Source organism: Pseudorca crassidens, chromosome 1, assembly GCF_039906515.1.
Source record: "Pseudorca crassidens isolate mPseCra1 chromosome 1, mPseCra1.hap1, whole genome shotgun sequence".
In the NCBI taxonomy this organism is placed as follows: Eukaryota; Metazoa; Chordata; class Mammalia; order Artiodactyla; family Delphinidae; genus Pseudorca; species Pseudorca crassidens.
Genome location: NC_090296.1, coordinates 191,529,685 through 191,553,760, shown reverse-complemented (window position 1 = coordinate 191,553,760; position 24,076 = coordinate 191,529,685). Strand labels below are relative to the sequence as shown.

Below are 24,076 nucleotides of genomic sequence, written 5' to 3'. Positions count from 1 at the left end.
TACCATTAGATTTAAAAAAGAGGGCAGGGGGCAGAAATAGGGACTATGCTGACAAGGTCACCATCCAAACATGTAACGATTAGAAACAAGTGACTCTGGGACCTTGATCCTTCACACGCTGGGGAGTTACCTGCACCCGAAGATTCATCCCAGGAGTCCTCAAGGTCACTGGTTTCTCGCATCTGGTCACTGATCCTCAGTTGACAATCCTCATCTGATTCCTTAACTGTTTTCAAGACAGGCTGATGATCTGCTGCCTGAGTCCTCTTTGCTCCCAGAATGCTGGCTCCTTCTTCTCCTGGGGCGTCAGGGGCCGCTAAGTTCCGATCACAGTGCTTGGCCCAAGCAGCATCCTCCATTACGTTGTCTGCGTCAGTCACTATCTGATTTCGGAGAAGCTGATCCAACGTATCATAAAAGGGACAGTGTGGTGGATCACCCATACTTGTGGCGTGGGCCACATAGGCCTTTAAATATAATGCCTTCAGGACTTTGAACTTGGAGCGGCACTGACGCTCGGTGCGGCGGAAGCCTTCCTGCTGCATCCGCTTAGACACAGCCTGGTAGACGTCTGCATTGTGATGCACGGTCTGGAGGCGCTGAATATACTCTGCCTCACCTAGTATGGAGAGAAGCGTGCGTGTCTCCTGTCTGGACCACCGGATGCCTGCGCTGCTATTGGAAGTGGCCATAGCGGACTGGGAAGGAAGGCTAGCTGGAGGAGGCTCCTGGGCAGCAAGGTGCCGATCTGAAGGTGTGGGGAGGCTCTGTGTGCTCAGGTCTATCTCCAGGAGCCAGCCGATTCTTCCCTCTCAGGGCTAATTGCTGAGAAGCCAGGTCCAAGGACCGCATTTCTGGCTGGAAGGCCACAGGGGAATGAAAGTTACAGGGATGGGTAAGGATAATTGTGGCAGCAAGTTAAGCGGTGCTACCTGTAAGTAGGCTGCAAAGAGGCAGGATGCCAGCACTGAGAAAGCCCAACTTTGGGAGTTCGCTCAGGATGGGTACTGGATCAAGGGCTAAAAAGGGCCTTACTGGCTTGGTAACAAGGGGACTGGCTCCTCCACAAAGGGCAGAATGCTTCCAAGGCTGAGACCTGGTACAACTGTGTATCTATAAAAATCACCATTAACTTCTAAGCAGACAGACCGAGGCGGAGAAATGCCTGGACCATGAGGCAGCTCATTCTGGAGAAGTCCTAGCAGGACCATGGCATAGCAATACATGTCTAAAGGGGCTCATTCCTTACTAACCTTGGTCTAAGTAGCATGCTGTGCCTATGTATTACCCAGCTGACTGTCACCATTGCACTCTTTTGTGAAAAGGTAACTTCCAGGGCCAGAAAAGTGAGCTGAAGTTGTTCTTGCTAATACAAAGCTTTTTGCATAATATGGCAGAAGACCTCCACGTCTTTACTTCCACCACCTGCCCCAAAATAGCAGCAAAAAAACAAACAGGGCTACCAAGGGGATGGATCTGTGGAACTGTTCTGTATCTTGATTATATCAATGCCAGTACCTTGGTTGTGATACTGTAGTATAGTTTTGCAAGATGTTACCACTGGGAGAAAATGGTAAATCCAATAATACATTCCATCTCTCTGTATCATTTCTTGTAACAGTATGTAAATCTACCATTATCTCAAAAAAAAAAAGTTTACTTAAAAAATACATTGTTGGCTGCTTACAATGAGTGAATTTAGCTTCCACAACTCCCTGATTTCTTTTTCAGTCTATAATTTGAAAATTTTTGACACCAACTCAAATTATTTCCAATATGCTCAGTACTAAATTTTGTCAACAGATAAATGGATATGGGAATATATGTATCATCAGAGAATATTTGAATTCTCTCTGAAATACTACAAGTTTTGATGTAATGCATAAAGATCCTAAGGGGAAAAAAATGAGTATCAAATTCAGTTTAACTAAACACAGGTAAGGGATAGTACAAAATATCTGTATGTATAAAAGAAATAAATTTTAAATTTAATCCATGATCCCCCCAATCCTAAAGTCAACACAAGGAAATTTCTACCTAAATTCTTAACTGACGAAGTAGAAAGGAAAGAACCTGGGGCTAACGGTTAGGCACCCTGGACTGCAGTCCTTTCTAGTTTACCCCCTAACTAATTTAGGGATATCTAACTTCTGTGTGCCTTGATTTTCTCATCTAGAAATGGGAAGGGATAAAACCTGCCTGACAATCTTACAGGGATTTGAAAGGATTAAATAAAATAATAGATGTGAAAGCACTTTGAAAATTTAAAAACACTATAGCAAGTATTACAACTCCAGTGAAAATGAAAACCCCTAATTATCATGGTAATCTATAATTTGAGGAGACAGAAGTCTGGGGAAGCGAGCCTCTTTAATCTTTTAATTAAAGTTACAACAGCTGATTAACCTGATTCTTAAGACATTAATTAAGCTGTTTCCCTAATGCTTAAATTTGAAAGCCAACTGTTAAACTTAGTTCCCAGAAAGTGTCACAAAAAGATCTGAGGAAGAAAATCAATAGCTTCTACATAAATATTTCACCAATTATAATAGATTCCACGAAATTCAACTACAGTGCAAAGAAATCTTCAAATTCGCACACAATCTTTCAAGTTCCCTCAGTTAAAAAAGTACTGTACAAATGTGATAAGTCCAAATTCCCACCTCTGGATAACACAAATTATCAAAACTAAATGTATGTTGGCATCTATCAATAGTAACAGATCTGAAAGCAAGAAACAATTGTCTGAGTGAATCCCATCCTTGAGAAGACTCAGCAGAAGATAGTATCAGAAGATAACAGCCTCCTAGAGTATTCTGTGAAATGACCCAGTCATAAAAAACAATGAAAAAACACACTGGCGTTTCTAGTTTCATTTCACATTACACTTAGAATGTATAAACACGTTTTTATTACCATGGGTAAAAGTATTATTTTATTCCATACCTTCTGCCAAGGATCTGCTTTACTTTCATTACTGTATTTGAAATATTCCTCATTCTACTTTGTTTTGCTGCCAATCCAACAACCTGAAAAAGAGCAATATATTACAACGCACATAATTTTTTCCTTATTTCAAAGTTCAAAAATGAGGGGAACAGTACCTCTTCATTTTCTGAGTAAGCAACAACAGCTGGAGTAACTCTGTCACCTGCATCATTGGCGACCACATCAGCCCGGCCATCCTGGAGAAAAATACGCAACTGTATTAGTTCTTTTGTGATGAAATATACAGTCTCTTTAGATATATTCAGACATGGGTGGGCCAGTGTTACTCTGACATATATGTGGAGAGAAAAACTGCTTTATCATTATTTTAAACAAGTAGATTTAATTGTCCTTATCAATTTCCTAGATTTTAATTAAGATCAGAATTCCATGAAGAACTACCTCATTTTTTTCAGTCTGCTCTGCATAGTGGATAACAGAACAGACGTAATAACAACCTATCTATGTACAATAGCAAGCCTTATTGCGTTAAACTTCCTACTTCTCTTCCTTTCCCTATAAATGCATCTTTCTTCACTCTCTACATGTGATGAAGTAGCATTAAACCCTTTGGCTTTTCCTTACAAATCATTTGACATTTAAACGTGAGACTAGGATCAGGGCTGTCCCTCATTATTGCTCCTTCCACCTGCCCACTGATGACAGGAAGCCCCGAACTCCTAGTCAGGCTCTCTCATTTCCAGAAAGGACAACTGAATAGAGCACACACCATCATCTGGCTTCACACGCTTCGCGGGATCAACACCTCCAGTTCCAGAATGCGGCCACCCCGCGTTCTGGCCAACGTCCAGAAACCTTTCTTGGCCAACATCCAGAAACCTCCGGGTACCACACTTTCAGGTCCCCCTCGGGGCCTCCAGCGCCCGCGATGTCCCGGGTCCGCCCTCCCCTCGGGGCCTCCTGCGCCCGCGATGTCCCCGGTCCGCCCCCCCTCGGGGCCTCCTGCGCCCGCGAGGTCCCGGGTCCGCCCCCGCTCGGGGGCTCCTGCGCCCGCGAGGTCCCGGGTCCGCCCCCTCTCTGGGCCTCCAGCGCCCGCGAGGTCCCGGGTCCGCCCCCCCTCGGGGCCTCCTGCGCCCGCGAGGTCCCGGGTCCGCAGCGGCCTTCCTTGAGGAGCCGCGGGGGACGAGGCCAGGTCCGCCCAGCTCTCAGCCCGAAACTTCCCCACAGAATCACCTCTCCGCGCGACGTCCCCAGAACGGCGACACGCCGTTCACAGCCCCGCAGGAGACCAAAGGACTTGGCCTCGCACCCAGAGAACTGGGTACGCGCAGCCCAAGTCCCCGAGTCCCTCACCTTATAGACGGCCACACAGGCTGATGTGCAGCCTAGGTGAACCCCGATGGCCGCCATGAGGCGGCAGACACGGCGGTAGCAGTAACGACCGGTGCCCCCGGCCGCAAGAGCGCCAGGCCGCGGAACAGCCCCATCAGGCACCGCGGAGACTTCACGTTCCCGCCCGCCCACTGCGTCCGGTCCCTCCGCCGCGGCTTCCCGCGTCCCCGCCAATCAGCGTGAAGGTCCCGCCTTCCCCCTCGAGCAGTCAGCGAATAGCTTTACTGCGTCTCTCCCCGCCCCGCTGGGGAGGCACCGCGTGAGCGAGAGTGCGCACGCGCAGGTCGGGGAGGGAAAGGAAGCAGCTGCTCCGCTCCGCCCGCTTCCATGCCCTTTTTTTGAGAGCCAATGGAAACTCACGGTTGAGTTGCATCATGTGTCCCAGTAACCCCAGGCAGATTATTTTCCAACTCAGGGTCTGCGCTCCTGCGTCCTGGAGTAGCCCCGGGCGATAGCAGCGCGGCGGTTGGTTTAACAGGCGGCGGCGAGGCGTTTGGAGTTGGCTCAGCATGTGGTGCGGGAGCCCAGCCGCAGTGGTGGCCTTTTGCGCCGGGCTTTGGGTCTCTAACCCGGGGCGGGCGCAGGGCCAGGAGGCCGGGGGGCGGCTGGGCGCCGACTGTGAAGGTGAGCGGTGTGAGACCTGCTTGCATGGCGGTGACACCGCGTCGCAGCGCAGCTGTTGTCGGCTTTGGCTTCTCTCGGGCCTGTCTATAAATAGCATTTCACTTAGGAAATACGGGCCCTGGCCGTGGCTTCCGATCGCCTTCGCCCAAGCCTAGGCAAAAGTTCGAGCCGGGCCCAGTGACACCTTCAGGCCGCGTTCTTGGTCTTGCTCGATTAAACTGCCTCAGAGCTGGTGGGTTTGGATTTGGATTCGATTTTGTGCAAACGCACGTAGAGGCAGACGACCCTGGCTCCAAAATGATTCTGCTGCCCTAACCGGCGAGACTTGCCTTTCCTTGCACAGAAGCCTTTCAAGTTCAAATTAGTTTATAACTCCCCAAAGGAGAAAACATGACAAATTGTAATTGAGTTGAAATGGCTTAAATCAGAGCACATAACTAACATTTGTTAGGACTTTACAGGGAAAAGTTTCTTAACAAAGGCGTACCTTAACTCCGTAGAAAGAGGAGGAATACAAAAAAAGATTCCTTTTCTGTTCACAGAATCTCAGCTGTGGACTTGCACTCAGAACAGGTGGGTCTACGTCCCACCCAGCCTTCTGGCTCTGAGGCCACTGTACCCGGTTCTGGCAAAATCAACGTGATAATACCTACAGCAGAGGGCTGGTAACGAGGTCAAAGGAGATAATTAGCTGTGCTACCTCCTTCCTCCTGGACTACTGTAGCACTTACCTCCGTGTTTCATTCATTAAAATAATTAGCTTAGATGTATATCCGCTTCACCCTTCTCTGAGCTTTCGAATCTATTCTTACATAACAGGAAATGGTAGGTTCACAATATATGTTTAATGAATGGGTGAGTATAGACTGTAATATAACTGAATAAAGTCTTAACAATTGGAGTCCAGTTTTCTATCAGCCCTGCAATAATTAAACTTTTCTCCAGAAATTTAAAATACCTACATGATGCTATTGTCAAACTTTAGATATAGATATTTGTTCAGCCAAGTTATAATTTTCAGTTAAAGATCCCTTATAACTGGGTACTATACGTTTAAAGCAGAATTTGTGAGGCATAAACAGTTGACTGGCTTAATCATCAGTAATTTAATTGCTGGAGCTTCTACTTAAAAACATTTCAGAAGAGCCAGAGCCTCTGGATTAATTGTGAAGCTTCTAACATCTTTCTTGAATTTATTACAGCATATTGTGATTATTAACTTGCATGTCTCAGTAACCTGGGTGTATATTTCCTTATATTTTCCTTTTCTACTGTAGAATCACAACAAAGGAAATACTGGTTTTAGAACAAAAAGAAATAGAGTCTAGATCTGGCTCTGTTTCAGCTTATGAGTCTTTATCATTCGCCAATTAATTTTCCCTCAGTGTATAAGATTAAAATTCTATACATACTGTAGGGCAAATTTCCATTCTTATCTTGACTACTCTGTGGCATGGGAAACCAATGACTTCTTTTATCAGTAAAAAACTGATAGTTGGGCTTCCCTGGTGGCACAGTGGTTGAGAGTCTGCCTGCTGATGCAGGGGACACGGGTTCGTGCCCCGGTCCAGGAAGATCCCACATGCTGCAGAGCGGCTGGGCCCGTGAGCCATGGCCGCTGAGCCTGCGCGTCCGGAGCCTGTGCTCCGCAACGGGAGAGGCCACAACAGTGAGAGGCCCGCGTACCGCAAAACAACAACAACAACAAAAAACCCCTGATAGTCCATGAACCACCTGGGACCTATTAATGTATTTTATTAAGTTCACAAAGTATTTTGAAAAAAAACATCTAAATTAATTGGCTATATTTTAAACTTGGGAGATGTCATTTTAAAAAGTTCAGATTTCTGGCTTATCTTGAAAACCAGGTGACCAGTCAAGACTAGCCCATATGTCCATATAGTGGGAACTGATGGTGGCTGCTCTTTTTAGAAAGGACATGTGTTCTTTAGGTTTTTGTTTTTCCTAAACTTGGATTGCTTTACCCATTCATTTTACTTGCCTGGGCCCTGTGAATATTCAAGTTTATGACTGCTTTAGGTCATGTGAAGCTTACTGAAAAAAAAAATGTAAACGTTTCTGAATTTATTTAAAAGGATTGTATTATGGGGCTATTAATTTTTTTTTACTTTGAAATAATTATACATTCACTTATGGGACTAATTTTAATAAACAAAACCCTATGACATAAATAAAAAGACTATGGTTATCTGGTTATAGCAATAAATGCATGCCAGGATCCTTAACTTACTAATTTGTTAGGTGATTTATAGTGAGATTAATCTCACAAGCTTCTTAGATAGCCTCATCCACCAGAGGGCAGACAGCAGAAGCAAGAACTACAATCCTACAGCCTGTGGAATGAAAACCACATTCACAGAAAGATAGACAAGATGAAAAGGCAGAGGGCTATGTACCAGATGAAGGAACAAGATAAAACCAGAAAAACAACTAAATGAAGTGGAGATAGGCAACCTTCCAGAAAAAGAATTCAGAGTAATGATAGTGAAGATGATCCAGGACCTCAGAAAACGAATGGAGGCAAAGATCGAGAAGATGCAAGAAATGTTTAACAAAGACCTAGAAGAATTAAAGAACAAACAAACAGAGATGAACAATACAATAACTGAAATGAAAAATACACGAGAAGCAATCAATAGCAGAATAACTGAGGCAGAAGAACGGATAAGTGACCTGGAACAGAATAAAGAAAAAAGAATGAAAAGAAATGAAGACAGCCTAAGAGACCTCTGGGACAACATTAAACAACATTCACGTTATAGGAGTCCCAGAAGGAGAAGAGAGAGAGAAAGGACCTGAGAAAATATTTGAAGAGATTATAGTGAGATTAGTCTCTTCATGTAAGCCCACAACAGCATCCTTCCCATGACAGGGTGATCATGTTATTTCCTCACTAAATATCTTTCAGTGATCTCCCAATTTCCTCCAGGGAGGTGCTTCTCCTTTGTTCTCCCACACTATCTAGTACATGTCTCATAGTGGAGAAATCGTTTTGGTCTCCTCCATGTGTGCATTCCTTGACAGTCAAGACCGTTTCTCTCACCACATCATCTCCAGTGGCTACCGTGGTGTGGGGCATAAGGTAGGCACCCAATTCTGTTGAAGACATGTACGCACATATGCTGCAATAAAATATTATATAGCTTTTAGTGAGTCAAAAGTGTATCTTTCAAAGTACAAGTTAGAATTCCCAACACCCACCCTCTAGGTAATACATTGACAACAGAGCAACAGTTAAGGTGTAGAAATCATCTGAAGGTATATTGTGGGAGTAGAGAAAGAGCTTTGAGGCATCAGGACACAGGGTTTCTTTTTCAGGAAGAGGAGAATTACAGGTCACCAGGAGGCTTTAACGATGGTTTATGCATGGACCATTACAGTAGGTGTCTCCCTTGCATACTTGGTCTTTTGCTAATTAAACTTAGCAAAATACGTGTTGGCAAATGTCTCGTTTTCCTCATTCTATCAGTAGCATTTCACACAGCTGATCAGTCAGTCCCTCCTTTTTAACACTTTCTTTGCTTGTCTTCTGGGACACACTCACTCTTTGTTCTCATCCTCCCTTACTGGCTGCTCCTTTCAGTCTTTTTCTGGTTCTTTCCAATTTCTAAACAATGGAGTTTGACAAGACTGAGACCCAGGATCTCTCCCTTTTGTGTGGTCTCATCCCACAAAGATCATTTTAATGTTGATGACTTACAAATTTAGTGTTTGTCCTAGAATTCACCCCTGAACTCCAGATTTATATCCCCAGCAGCTCTTTACTGTTTGCAGTGTCAGACATTATATTAGGGGTCTCCAGAGGAACAGACCAATAGGATACATACATACATCCAGATAGATTTATTATAAGGAATTGGCTCTCCTGATTATGGAGGCTGAGATGTCTAAAATTTGCAGTGTGGGCCAACAGGCTGGGGGCCCAGGAGAGCCAACGGTGCAGAAAGCAGTCTGCTGGAGCATTCCCTCATGCTTTTTTGTTCTATTCATGCCAATCCTTTGTGTTCTATTCAGGCCTTCAACTGATTGGATGAGGCTTATCCACCTTATGGAGGGCAATCTGTTTTAGCCAGAGTTCACTAATTTAAATGTTAATCTCATTCAAAAACACCCTCCAAGTGGACACATCAAATTAATCGTCACATTTGTCTAGAAGTATCGCAAAGTTCACATGTCAAGACTGAATTCCTGCTGGTCTCCACAAACTTGCTTCTCCTGCAGTCTTACCAGTTCAGCAAATGGCAACTCCCCTCTTGCAGTTTCTCAGGCCCAAATCCTTGGGGTCATTCTTGATTTCTGTCTCCGCCCGCTGCCGCCGCCCCCGCCCCCACCCCATGCCACATCCAATCCATTAGTAAATTCTTTTGGCTCTGCCTTCAAAATACATCCAGAATCCAACCATTCTCATCACCTCCAATGCTCCCACCCTGGTCCAAGGTATGCAGCTATTTTAAGAAACTCCAAATGGTTATGCCTGCTTTCATTCTGGCTACCCTGCAGTCTATTCTCCAAAGAACCTCCAGAGGCATAATTTAAAAGTAATGTCAGATCACTGCACCCTTTTGCTCAAAACCTTTAATGGCGTGCCTTCTCAGAGTAGGACCCAGAGCCCTTACCATGACCTCAAAGCCCTAGATGACCTGGCATGCTGCTGTTCATTTGACCTCATTTTCTACCATCCTCCCTCTTGGTGGGAGGGAGGCTCCCTTATGGTTCTTGGACCTGCCAAGGACATGCCTACGTTGTTCTTCCCTCTGCCTGGAGGGGTCTTCCCTAGCACTCCACTTAAGGTGTTCTCCCACTTCCTTAAGCTTTATGCTCAAACACGACTTTATCTGAGAGACCTTCCCTGACCACCCCATTTAGAATAATACTATTACCTTATACTATTACTCTATCCTCCTTACCAAATTTATGTTTCTTCACAGCCACAAGATACTTTTATTTATTCACCAGAATGTAATCCCTGAGAGTAAGAGCTTTGTTTTTCCAACAACCTGTAGAATACTGTCTGGCGCTTAACTGATTGCTCAATAAATATTTGTTAAAACCACGACACGGCTATATTATATTTAGCGTTCTGTTCCTAGTAAATAGCATTAGGAATGAATATGACTTCATGTTCTAAAAACTGACATTTCTGATTGTCTAGCTGAAAACAACTGAAAACACTGGATAAAATAAAAATGTGAAAATGTTAAGTGTGAGTTAGTAAGGCATACCCAGAGGCCAAAAACAATGTGAAAGTGGAAACCAAAAGAGGTAAAGGGACCCCTGAAGCTGGGATTTTTCTTGAGGGTATTTGCCACCCAGGCAATTTAAACTTAGATTTTCATGGATGTAAAATAAGGAGAATGAATAAAATAAAAAGAATAATGACATAGCCCAGAACCTTCCCAAGTTAGGTGTGTCATACTGGATCCTCCCCCAATTAGTTTGGAACCCCAGAGAGCTAGACTTTCCTTATAAAAGGTGACCTGGAAATAACCACAATTCTACCACCATTCTTTAGAGACTAAAAGAAATTGCAGTACTTGAACTTTTTACTGAATAAAAGGTAAAACAAAAATGTCTCTTGATCACTCATACTCACAAGCTACCACACATATGCATTGAAGCCCAAATGGACACAGCCAACCCAGGTGATCCAAAACGTCTCAAACTGAGAATTTAGTTTACAGGGATTTCAAGTAGGCATCAGCAAATGTTAATCTCGCATAGGAATCCACCTTCAATCCAGTCCCACAAAATTCTAATAATTCCCACAAAGTTCTAAGAAAGAAAGCTCACATTCGGAAAAATCACAAACCCATGGGAAGAAGAGCACCGTAAGTGACAGCCAGTTGAGACAAGAGACAGAAGAAGCATACCTGGACAGGCTTCAGGTTTTACAATTATCAGGCACTGAATATAAAATATTTTTATTATATTTAAAGAAATAAAGGAAGGGATTGAAAATATGAATAAAGGGCAGGAGGCTATTAAAAATGTCCAGACAGGGCTTCCCTGGTGGTGCAGTGGTTGAGAGTCCACCTGCCGATGCAGGGGACGCGGGTTCGTGCCCCGGTCTGGGAAGATCCCACATGCCGCGGAGCGGCTGGGCCTGTGAGCTATGGCCGCTGAGCCTGCGCGTCCGGAGCCCGTGCTCCGCAATGGGAGAGGCCACGACAGTGAGAGGCCCGCGTACCAAAAAAAAAAACCAAAACAAAAAATGTCCAAACATATTTGGAAAAGAACCAAATAAACATGTACAAATAGAAAGTAGTGAGATTAACCGCAGACTAGACACAGCTGAGAAAAGAATTAGTGAGTTAGAAGACTGAAGAAATTGTCAAGAAGGAATCACTGAGCAATTAAGAGAATAAAAATATGAAACAGAGATAAAGGTACAATGCAGATCAAGAGAAAAATTCCCACATATGTTAACTGGACTTCCAGAAGGAGAAGAGAGAGTGTACGGGTGGAGCAAAAGAGATGATAGCTCATTTTTCCAAACGGATGAAAGTCATCAATCCACAGGTTTGGAAGTCCAGTATATTCCAAACAGTATAAATAAAAATACTTCCACATCTAACCATATCAGAAGGAAATTGCAAAACACAAAAGGAGAAAAGAGAAAATCTTAAACACAGAGAAAGAAGACTGATGAACTTAAAGGGAATGGCAATTAGACTGTCGGGTGATTCAACGTTGAAAGGCCCAAAGCCACAGCTAGTAAATATTAACTAGTAAAGCCAGGATTTGGACCCAGAGAGTCTGGCTTCAGAGCCAAAGCACTGAATCCCTACCTATACTGCTTTCTGAGTGTGGAGTTGGGAACTAATTTATTTAAGGCAATATTAAAAATAAAATTAGAACAATGAAGTAATATACAAATTATTCAAGAGCTTCTGGTTATTCTTAAGTCTTAACTCATGACAACATGTATTTTATTCCTAGGTAGCAATTCTCCCCTAGTACCGGTACCAGCAGGACTAATCTGGTGTCTTTTTTTCCTTCCAAAATCAAGCGGGAGCAGATAATGTAGGACTGCCTTCAGTTCTAGAAGGTGTGGATGGAACTGCTGAAAATAATGTTCCTAGCCCGCTGATAATTTAATAATTCCACTAACTTGATTTTAAACTTTATTATTATCTTTTCTAAAACGTTGTAGCTCTTTTCCTGCAGGTGACATTATTATATTTTTCAAGTACTAAGTTAAGGAGTAAATACTCAAGTTAAAAGACAAAGATTGTAAGCCTACATAAAAACATCCAACCAAATGCTTTTTACAAGAGATGGGTCTGGGCAAAAGAGTTAAATCTTTCTCTTCCACGGGAAAAAACTATAATAAATATCTAAGACTAAAAATAAAATTAGGAATTAGCCACACAAATATGTTATTTAAAATTTGTAAATTCCAAAGGAATCAGCTATAAGAGTTGAAAACGAAAGCTTTGAGTTTGGGGAAATGGGGAAGGGGAGACAAGGGACACTATTTTTCAAACTGAACATTTTATAACTCGCTGGCTTTAAACTTGGTGTGGGGTGGGGGAGGGACAGAGAGGGAGAGAGAAGAGACCTGGAAACTACAAGTATAAAAATTATTTTAGAGTGTTTTTCTTAAACAGGAGTGGAGAAATGGGATGTGATGTTGAGAGAGGTTGTGTTGCTTTTAAGATATAAGAATTAACAGCATGTTAATGGAAACAAGACAGGAGAGAGAGGGCAGAGGTGCAGAAGCAGGGAGTTGATAGGATCTACTTTAGCAGGTGGAAGGGTTGTCACAGTTCATTCATAGAATTAAGGTAGACTGTGCTGATACACGTGTTGTAGATGTGGTGGCAGAGCAAGCGAGAGTTCTTTCCTGTTGCTTTTTTTTTCCCTCAGAGAGATAGGAAGCACCACCATCGCTGAGGATGGGGTGGAGGTGTGACACAAGGTTTGAGAGAGCTGCGCAATTGTCCTCTTGGGAGTGGGAGAGAGTGAGAATGAGGTCAATGTAGTAGGATTGTTGGGAGCACTGATGGCTCACTGAAATGAGCGGTCATGAATTTACAGTGAGACCAGTGAGTACGGCTGTGCTATTTCCTCCAGCCATGTTCAGTGAGTATAGGTGCAAAGTTTTAACCAGGGTTAGGATTTTGCTGGGTGAGTCCAACAAGGGAGAGAGATGCAAGGGAGTTCAGTTTGTGTGCAAAGGAGTTATTATAATGTTGAACCACGGAATCTAAGCTGGGTGGGGAAGCAGGGTGAAGTGGTGGCAGAATCAATGAATAGTATGACCTGGCGGGGTCAGGGAATTGTTTACCTTGGGGTGTTAGAGGATGTGAGCTGGAAAGATGGGAGATGATGATCAGACAATGGGATGTTTCCACTGAGATTATAGAGGTTATAGTCATTGGTAATGACTGGACCTAAGGGTATGACCATGGTGATTTTTCATGTATTTTGGATATTAATCCTTCGTCAGTTTATAAGTTGTAAATATCTTCCTCCAGTTTGTGGCCTGTCTTATCATTTGCTTATGATTTCTTTTGCATTAAAAAACTGGTTAATTTTGATGTAATCAAATGTATGATCCGTGTTTTGGTCTCTTCTTTAAGAAATCCTTCTCTATCCTGATGCCATAAAGATGTTTTCCAAAGGTTTCTTCTAAAACTTTTGTAGTGTTGCTCTTCCCATATGTCTTTATTCACCTGGGATTCACGTCTGTGTGTAGTTTTGGATAGGTGTCTAAGTTTAACTTTTTCCATGGCAGGTGGTCCTAGTACCATTTATTGACTAGCCCATTTTTTCCCCCACTGATTTTCAGCATCACTTCTGTACTCTACCAAGCTCCTCTAGATTTGTGGATTTGTTTCTAGACTCACTAGTTTGTTCCACTGGTCTATTTCTGTGCCAGTCCCACAGTGTTTCAAATGCTATAGCTTTAGAATTAGGTCTTGATATCTGATAAGGTCAACTCCCCAACCTCCTTCTTCTTCAAGTACTTCTTGACTTTCATTTGCTCTTGTTTTTTCATCTGTATTTTTGGATCAGTTTATCAAATCTATAAAAAAGCCTATTGAGATTTTCATTAGAAGAGCATTGAGTTTATCGATCTACTTAAAAATAATTATCATCCATAATATTGAATCTTCCCATCCATGAACATGGCTATTCTTCCCATTTCTTAGGTCTACTTTTAGGTCTTTTGATAAAGTTTTCTAATTTCTTTCCTTCAGAGTCTTGCTATACTATGAAATTTATTCCAGGTTACCCTAGAATTCGCCACTCTTCCTCATGCTATTTCCCTAAAATTCTTTCTAATGTGAGGGCTGCTGTTTTCCGGCATATGCTCTGGCCTCCATGTCCTTCTCTGATTGCTTGGACACTTCCCCTTTGGGACAACAACGTGGGAAAGCAGCCTCCTTCTAATTCATAGTACCCTAGTGGATAAGCATGTGGGCCCAGAGGGAGACCATCTGGGGTCAAACTCCCTCTACCACTTACTGGGCAAGCTCACTGGCCTCTCTCTGACTCAGGTTCTTCTTGTGTAAAATGAGGATAGTAATGTATCTACATCCGAGTTTTGTTCTGAGACTTGAATAAGTTGATCCACGTAAAGTACTCAGAACAGTGCTAACCAATGGTAACTGTGGTTGTTCTTATTGCCTGTGCCTCTTCTGAGGGTCATCTCTTCACTGACTCTGGACCGTGGGATTGAATATGATTGTTCCGACTGGGGTTCAAACTGGAACATACAGGCAGATGCAGACTACCAAGGGGCTTCATTCCAGACACATGTTCTGTTTTTTCTCTATACTTTAAACAAAGCTGTCCCAAGCATCATATCCCAGAGGAGGCAATATTTTCTTTTAGGGTGAGTGACATTTTGTGGGAAAGTTCTCCTATTAAGTGGAACTTGGTTCCACAGATTGACGGATTGATTCAATAAGCTCATGTTATTCAAGGCCCAACACTAAGCTAAAAGCTACAGGCCTGAAACCATTCTTAAGATATGAATTTAATTTGTCACAATGCATTGAATCATACTTACTTTTTTATTTGGTGGGAGAAACATATACATAGGTGTGGTAGTGGTGATATTGTACACAAATACATAATTTATTTGTTCCTTCTAGTGTGTCAAGAATTCTTGAACCGATTCTACAACTCCTTGATAGCCAGAGGAGTCAACTTTTCTCTGGACACCATAGAAAAAGAATTGATCAGCTTTTGCTTGGGTGTCAAAGGAAAAGAAAACCGCCTGGTATGGTAAATCTTCACCTTTCATTTTCTCCCTGTGCTCAGAGAAAACTGCTAATCGTTTCATTTCTCATCTTGAATTTAATGTTCTCCTTCTTCGATGCTTGCCTCAAGCCTGCTCACTGCAGAAAGCAAGCAGAAATTGATCTTTCAGGGAAATGGAGTCAATGTATTTTCATCTAGAATATGTCTCATTTCATTTGGCTTTTTGAAAAAACCATAGGCAACCAATCCCACGATTTCTTAAAGGAAATTATACAACTGAATTCCTAATGAGAATTTACTGTCCTGAGTTAAGAGTGGGTAGACTTTCCACTTCTTATCAAGACAATTAGTGAAACATATCAAAATATTTTTACATCATTATTTATGCATAATTAATGAAGTACTTTTATTATCTTGTAATGGTGTTTCCTGGGTATACACAAATGACCTGTTTCAATATACTGTTTTTACAGCGCTAAAGACAAGCTTGGGCCAATTCATTTTGCCTAAAATCGTCATGTTGAATCTGTCAGTTAAATTTTCCTCGTTGACTGCTCACCACTGACACACTATAAAAGTCTCAGCATTTGTCTGCACCATTAAGCTTTATATTTTTAAAAGTCAAACGCTTGTCAGGGAGCTTGAAAGGCAGTAGAACATGATGGAACAGGGCATGGACTCCAGAGCCAAAAGGCTAGATTTTTAAATTAATTCGGTCTTTTCTTCTCGCTAGTTGGGTGACCTCCAGTTGGCTTGGGTGTAAAATACTAGTACCTACGTCACAGGATTGTTATGAAAATTAAATACATCAATACCTTTAAAGCCCTGAGAGCAGTGTCTCGGCGCAGATAAAACATTTAGCAAGTGTTAGCTCTTATCAGTAGTCTTTAAGCATCATGTGAATTGCAGGGCGCTTCTAATTAGGCTGATCCTGGGAATGGAGCCATTGGTTTTCTGGTGTCTTAGCAGGGGTTAAATTTAAAAGCTGGGCCACAAAAACTAGGTTAACCTCTTTCTCACTTCTTGAAACTATACTACTTGCTTTTTTTCAGTGTCTGGGCCCCTAAAGTCTCTTCATTCCCCTTCAGTGCTACTATCTAGGAGCAACAAAAGATGCGGCCACAAAGATCCTAAGTGAGGTCACTCGCCCAATGAGCGTGCACATGCCTGCAGTGAAGATTTGCGAGAAGCTGAAGAAGATGGACAGTCAGATCTGTGAGCTGAAATATGGTATAACGGAGTCAAATGTTTTTTTCCCCAAAGGTCCAGCATATTGCCAATTCTGTAAACATAGGGCCAGTTTCTAAAAAGTCAGCGTTAGAAAGAAAGAAGCTCTACACTTGCTAATAGGATGCTGGACTGCTGTGTGGTGCCTAGTGCCATCTGAACTTCTTGGGGGAAGAGAAATGAAATCTGGTACAGTCAGCATTAGGTAAAACTGCCCACCCAAATGGCAAAGTTTAACCTCTAAAATCACCAAGGCGTTGTCAACTACATATGGCAAGGAAGAGTTCAGAATTTCAAGGGAGCAGCTACTCGTGGTGAATTAGCTCTTGGTAACCTATTAGGACAAAAGCTGCATCTATTCAAAGGGGATGTAAGGACTCTGAAGTTTTAAATGGGACTCTAATGTTCTTCCTAGAGCTATCATTCTGCCAGCTTCAACTTTTAGGAAATAGGTTATTCACATCAAAGCAGGTTTTACCTGACGAAATAGCCTTATCAAGGGTGCCTAAAATAAACAGCCAGAAAAGGAAGATGTCCTATTTAAAACATTATCCTTGGCCTTATAAATTTTACATACATAGATCTATTCTTATACAGAGGATTTGTATCTGGGCCAGTCTTTCGGGTAGATTGATTAGGTATCATAAAAGGCTGGAGGGGGACTTCCCTGGTGGCCCAGTGGTTAAGACTCTGTGCTCCCAATGCAGGGGGCCAGGGTTCAATCCCTGGTCAGGGAACTGGATCCCGCATGCCACAACTAAAGATCCCGCATGCTACAAGGAAGATCCTGAGTGCGCAACTAAGACCCGGTGCAGCCAAAGAAATAAATAAAATAAAAGGCTGGGGGATTCCCCACTTAGCCTATCCTAACACCTGTAATTCCACCAGTAGAAATCCATTTCCTTTGCTTACGTCATTGTTTGATGTTACATACCTGGCATAGTCTTGTAAACTACCTAAGTAATTAGCACCCAACTCTGAATTACTTTAGTCTTATTTTCCAGCATAGCTGTGTAATATAAGCCTATGCACCATAGCTACACAGATGTCTTTAAATAGGTTTAAGGTCAGAAGATAGCAAAGACAAACTGTTTCTCAAATGGCCAAGGGCAGGCCCTAACTTCCAGGGTGGTTGATGAGGCAGATTTATTTTTTTATTGGCTTTCAAGTAATGAAGTAGAGGCAGGAAGCACTGAGTCCATATAAACGACAGCCCCCAAAGGGACAAAACTGTCCTGATTCTTCCATTCAACAAATTTCTTTTGAATAGCTTTTACTATGAGCAAGGGATCTTACTGGGATCCTTGAATAATAGAAAAATTAATCAGATATTATTGAGAAGAGGAGAGTACTTATTAATGTTTTGGCAATGCTGGCCACTAGAGGCCCTTGGGGAGCCATGGACTAGATTTACTGTTGGTATTGACCTTTTCCCTGTAGTTTTAGGGAGTCATAGAGGATTTCCCCCTTTTAAAGTTAATGCCAAATGCCAAATCCTCTAGAATAACCTGAAGAAACTACCAACACTTGCAAGAAAGTATTTTCTTCCTTCAACCATTTATCTTGAATAGACCACTAGTTCTAAATTCTTCCCAGCTTATATTTGGCAGGAAAGTTGAGACTGAACAGGGGCCTTTGAGCTGTGTAGTATTAATAATTTGGGCTATAAAAGTTTCTACTCCTAAAGGTATTTTGTCATGTCAGGCAGGAAATTAACAGACAAGGTAAGTGTAGACTTGGATTATGTTTTCAATTAGGAAGGTGTTATTTGGTTTTTGACCTGAAAGAATGTTTTCGCTTGCTCTGTTTTTTATTTTTATAAATTTATTTTATTTATTTATTTTTGGCCGTGTTGGGTCTTCCTTGTTGCACGTGGGCTTTCTCTAGTTGCGGCGAGTAGGGGCTACTCTTCGTTGCAGTGCACGGGCTTCTCATTGCGGTGGCTTCTCTTGTTGTGGAGCACGGGCTCTACGTGCGTGGGCTTCAGTAGTTGTGGCACAAGGCTCAGTAGCTGTGGCTCGCGGATTCCAGAGCACAGGCTAAGTAGTTGTGGTGCGTGGGCTTAGTTGCTCTGCGGGATCTTCCTGGACCAGGGCTCAAACCTGTGTCCCCTGCATTGGCAGGTGGATTCTTAACCACTGCGCCACCAGGGAAGCCCTTTGCTCTGATTTTTAAAAGAATGGGAATCACTATTAAAAAATGTAAGGATTCTCTGGAGCAGAGTGTAGCTGACCCTCCAAATAAAAAAGCCTTTAAAATCCAACTTCTATTTATTTATTTCCAGCTTTACTGAGATGTAATTGACATATAACAGTGTGTGAGTTTAAGGTGTACAATGCATTGATTTGATATACCTCTATCTTGCAATATCATTACCATGTTAGCTAACAGCTCCATCATATCACATAATTACCGTTTCCTTTTTTGTGATGAGAACATTTAAGATCTACTCCTCAGCAACTTTCAAATATGTAATACAGTATTCTTAACTATAATCACCATTTTGCTGTTCTTTTTCAGGATTGCTTGGGCAATTCAGGGTCCTTTGTCATTCCATACAGATTTTAGGATTTTGTTTTTCTATCTCTGTAAGAGGTACCACTGGCATTCCGGTAGGGATTGCACTGGTTCTGTACATTGCTTTGGATGGTACGGACATTTTAACAATACGAATTCTTCCAAACCACAAACACAGGATCTCTTTCCATTTGTTTGTGTCTTCTTCAATTTCTTTCATCAAAGTCTTGTAGTGTTCTGTGTATAGATCTTTTACCTCCTGATTACATTTATTCCTAAGTCTAAAATCCAACTTTTAACTTAGGGTACACTGACTGGAAGTTCTGATAAATCACTTGACAACTATGTTAGGTTATTAAAAGGCTTTTAAATGCCATGTTCTACTATGTAGGGGAAAAAAGGAGTGCTTCAAGAGGTCAAGTTGAAAAAGTCCTAGGCTGCCACTAATTGTAAAATAAGTCAACTTAAACGCTGTATCTATGTTCAGGCACACCCCTGGTGGTGAGGAAGGGGGAAGGAGACTTTCCTTCGAAAGAGAAAAATAGCCCCTTTCTCACGGGGAAATCAGAATCACAAGTATATTATAGATGAGCTTAATTATTTTTCTATTTTTGGGCTTGGCAATAGAGAAGTAGCTGAGATCTTGACAGCCTTTGCAGATAATCTGTAAACAGGGAAACAATAGTCTCGCTAGAGGAGTTAGATGTTGGTGATAGGTATTATTGGCAAGAATGTTAGGAGCCAGATTGGCTGGTACCGAGGCACCAGCCTTAGAGAGGTGGCTGTACCCCCAAAGGTCTGTCAATAAACCCTGTGATGATTTTGGGAATCCCAGTGGAGGGATGGAGGGGTCAGGTGAGTTTAAGCAGAGATCCAAAACAATTAAGGATCAGTGTTAATGCTCCTAATTTTCTTCATGGGTTTGGGTTTCTTTAATTTGTATTTAAAAACTAGTTTACATTCTTTAGATTGTATTTAAATTCTTTAAATTTGTATTTAAAAACTAATTTGTATTAGTGCTTTGTAATATGTGTGCTCATCTGTTTTACCACAGACATATCTCATATAAAAGTGAATCGTAACTTTCTAGCTAGTTACAATCTATGGCTTTCAGTTGGCCGCACACACAGGGCCATCCCAAGGTACCGCCTTTTATTGATTCCATTCTTCTCACCTTAGGAGCAGCAATTAGGATGCGGTGCTATTTGTTTTATGAACATTGATCTTGAGAAGCCATGGAGTGGTAGCAAAGACTGCAAAGCTACACAGGCCCTGTTTTGAAGCGAGTGTAATTCCATGCAAAGAAAGTCCAACAGATCATGAGTTATCCCAATAGCTTTGCATATGATACATTTTTCTTAGGTATGTCTTGTTTTCCATAGACAAGGGAACTGTTCCCCACTTTGAATCACAGGGTAGTCAGCACCAAGATAAGTAACACTATTTGCTTTTCTAAGTGTTTCATAGTTGGTTTTGTTTTTTAAAAATTGTGCTTTTCCTTTTTGTCATGAAGAAAAAAAATTGGATTTGGCATCAGTGGACCTGTCCAAGATGAGAGTAGCAGAGCTGAAACAGATACTGTACAGCTGGGGAGAAGAGTGCAGGGCCTGTGCGGAAAAAACCGACTATGTGAATCTCATCAAAGAACTGGCACCCAAGTACACAGCGACGTACCCCAAAACAGAACTCTGACCCCCCAGAAGCTGGTGCACCACTGATTGTGATTAGAGACAAAATGCCTCTCTAGGATACGGACGCGTTTGTTGAGAGGAACCAGGAATTGCAGTGTGTGTGGTCTCAGACTTCTTGTTTTGATATTACACCTCAGAATTGGTTACCTGGGTTTATAAGTAGAACTGCTAGTATTAGTGGTTTCTTAAATCTGCAGTGTACCAAAACCTACAATTGCCTTTCTCATGATTTTCTTGTATGTGAGTTACCATTGCCTATCTCCTAAAACGGGGAAAAGTGAACCACTGAAAAATCGGTGTAGGAAATTGATTCTAAGCAGGAAGAGAGTGCTCAGAGGTTCCTATCTATGCACTAATTTTTTTTTTTTTTTTTTTTGCGGTACGCGGGCCTCTCACTGTTGTGGCCTTTCCTGTTGCGGAGCACAGGCTCCGGAAGTGCAGGCTCAGCGGCCATGGCTCACGGGCCCAGCCGCTCCGTGGCATGTGGGATCTTCCTGGACCGGGGCACGAACCCGTGTCCCCTGCATCGGCAGGCGGACTCTCAACCACTGCGCCACCAGGGAAACCCCTGTGCACTAATTTTTAATTAAATATGTTGGATTAGAGAAAGACAAATATCATATGCTATCACTTATATGTGGAACCTAAAAAAAGGGTACAAATGAACTTATCCACAAAACAGAAATAGAGTCAAAGACATAGAAAACAAACTTATGGTTACCAGGGGGTAAGTGGGGGGAGGGATAAATTGGGAGATTGGGATTGACATAAACACACTACTATATATAAAATAGATAACTAATAAGGACCTACTGTATAGCACAGGGAACTCTACTCAGCCATAAAAAGGAACGAAATTACATCACAGTACTCTGTAATGACCTATATGGGAAAAGAATCTAAAAAAAGAATGGATATATGTATATGTATAACAGATTCACTTTGCTGTACACCTGAAAGTAACACAACATTGTAAATCAACTGTACTCCAATAAAAGAAAATGTTGGATCATGACAAAAGAAATGATGTTTAGCTTATCTAACTCCCAACTTCAACCCAAATGATAACCTGGCATAATCAGAAGTCTTTTAAAAAGTAAACTTTGTGTTTTTAACTGTAAATCACTCTACCTTCTAGCTCTCTTTGGTATCAGAAATAGGAGGGCAGGAATCACTACTTGAAATTAGTGTTTCCCAGGTGAAGAAAACCTTTTTAAAACCTATTTAAACCTACTTAGAATAGATCAAGAATCCACATGAGTACAGCCAACATTTTAGGGAATTGTATCCACACTCACACTGTTAACTGAACCAAGCTCAAAGTCATTTGCCCGGCTTCCTATCACACATTAGACAAGCTTTTGATAGAGGATTAAAGAATATTAACAGCACCTGTGGACAACATGGAGCTTTATGGTTCTTAATGCTATTTTATCAGCTTTAAATTGTAAAATCATTTTTGGTTCCATTTTCTGGCCACACAAGAATAAGAACCCCACTGTAGACATGACTGCCTCTCTGTGGCAGGTGGAGGTGGGGAATGACTGCAGGGCAGCTGGAGGGGACGTTCTGGGGTGATGGGAATGTCCTGAATCTTGATTGGGGTGATGGTTACATGGGTGAATATGACTGTCCAGTTCATCCAGCAGTACAATTAAGATATGGGCATTTTATTGTATATAAATTATACCTAAAATACTGCTGTAGAAAAATTATTTGAAAATTAAGTAAAATCAATTGATTCAAAACATCTTGTTTCTTTAAGAATTGCATTTTCTTAGAGTCGCCATATGACCCAGCAATCCCACTCCTGGGTATATCTCCCTCTTGGGCATATACCCAGACAAAACTATAATTTGAAAAGATACATGCATCCCTATGTTCATAGCAGCACTATTTACAATAGCCAAGATGTGGAAACAACCTAAATGTCCATTGACAGATGAATGAACAAAGAAGATGTGGTATATATATATATATACACATACATACACACACACACACACTGGAATACTATTCAGCCATTAAAAAGGACATTTTTGCCATTAGCAACCACATGGATGGACCTAGAGGGTGTTATGCTCAGTGAAATAAGTCAGACAGAGAAAGACAAATACTGTATGCTGTCACTTATATGTGGAATCTAAGAAATAAAACAAACTAGTGAATATAACAAAAAAGAAACAGACTCACAGATACAGAGAACAAACTAGTGGTTATCATTATCAGCCATAAAAAGAATGAAATAATGCTATTTGCAGCAACATGGATGGACCTAGAAATGATCATACTAAGCAAAATAAGTCAAAAAGAGAAAGACAAATACCAGATGATATCACTTATATGTGGAATCTAAAATATGACACAAATGAACATATCTATGAAACAGAAACAGACTCACAGACATAGAGAACAGACTTGTGGTTGCTAAGGGGAAGTGGGGTGGGGAAGGGATGGAGTGGCAGTTTGGGATTAGCAGATGCCAACGAGTATATATAGGATGGATAAACAACAAGGTCCTACTGTATAGCACAGGGAACTATATTCAATATCCTGTGATAAACCATAAGGGAAAAGAATATTTTAAAAAAAAGAATGTATATATATGTATAATTGAATCACTGCTGCACAGGAGTAATTAACACAACATTGTAAATCAATGATATTTCAATAAAATAAAAAAAAGTTCATTTACTTACTAGGAGTTCTTTTGGGGAGTGGAGGAGAAAATTTCCAGACTGAAAGTACACAATGAAAGTATAATTTTCACTCTGAAATGCCACATAGGTAAAAGCATTTCCAGCTGGGCAGTTGGGATACAACTGAACTTGTCAGAGAATTAGTGGTTAGTAACTTAAAAATGAGAATAAAAAAGCTTTGATGTAATAAATAGCCCAGAGGGTTATTGTTTCTGGATGTGGGCAGCTTGGGCATTTTGCGTAAAGCACCTACTTTATTATGAATTATATTTTTTAAAAGTCCAAATTTAGGCTATTTACAACCTTTATGTTTGCTTTTCTTCAGTGCATTTTGAACCTATCGAGAAACTTGTCATTTGAAAATAATATGTGTGATGTCTGCTCTCAAAATCAGGTCATATTTCTGTGTCATGTTTTCAGGATATAAATCTAGGTAATGAGAACACTGCCCAGCAAGTCATTCAAATCCATGACGTTTAGTCTGGTTTTGATCTTGTTACGATGTGGCTTCTGACTCAGTAGGGCTGGGTGGGACCTGAGACTCCGCATTTTTGGGGTGTGTTTTTAACCCCAAATCTACAAGCACACAAGTTAGAAATCAGACATTCTGACTTCAAAGAGTGACAAAACGCTGGGCTAAAAATTCTCATCTAAACAGTGGTGGTCTGGGGCAGACATTATTCCTAATCTACTCTAGATCTCAAAAACTCCAAGCAGAGGACCCTTTAATTTGGTTCCCAA

At 41.7% G+C, this 24,076-nt stretch overlaps 2 protein-coding genes across 11 annotated transcripts in view; one reads left to right on the top strand and one right to left on the bottom strand.

Moving 5' to 3' along the window:
* LOC137205649 (heat shock 70 kDa protein 14) overlaps positions 1-4,473 on the bottom strand; it is a 34,652-nt gene extending 30,179 nt beyond the window's left edge. For 2 of the 10 annotated variants that reach the window (XR_010934253.1, XM_067703919.1), the window contains exon 1: positions 131-842. Coding sequence is in view for 8 of the 10 variants with exons in the window: in XM_067703919.1 (XP_067560020.1) it covers positions 131-692 (562 nt within the window). In the remaining 2 variants the exon portion in view is untranslated. Of the gene's footprint in view, positions 1-130; positions 843-2,946; positions 3,030-3,104; positions 3,186-4,302 lie in introns of those variants that run through there. The other 8 variants (XM_067703916.1, XM_067703911.1, XM_067703927.1 and 5 more) reach the window with 7 other exon arrangements.
* Positions 4,474-4,659: 186 nt separating this feature from the next.
* Positions 4,660-22,386, top strand: CDNF (cerebral dopamine neurotrophic factor). Its single transcript, XM_067703906.1, has 4 exons — positions 4,660-4,965; positions 15,093-15,220; positions 16,290-16,431; positions 20,459-22,386. The coding sequence occupies exons 1-4, from the start codon at positions 4,851-4,853 to the stop codon at positions 20,635-20,637; spliced, it is 564 nt and encodes a 187-aa protein (XP_067560007.1). The 5' UTR covers positions 4,660-4,850; the 3' UTR covers positions 20,638-22,386.
* Positions 22,387-24,076: the final 1,690 nt, after the last annotated feature.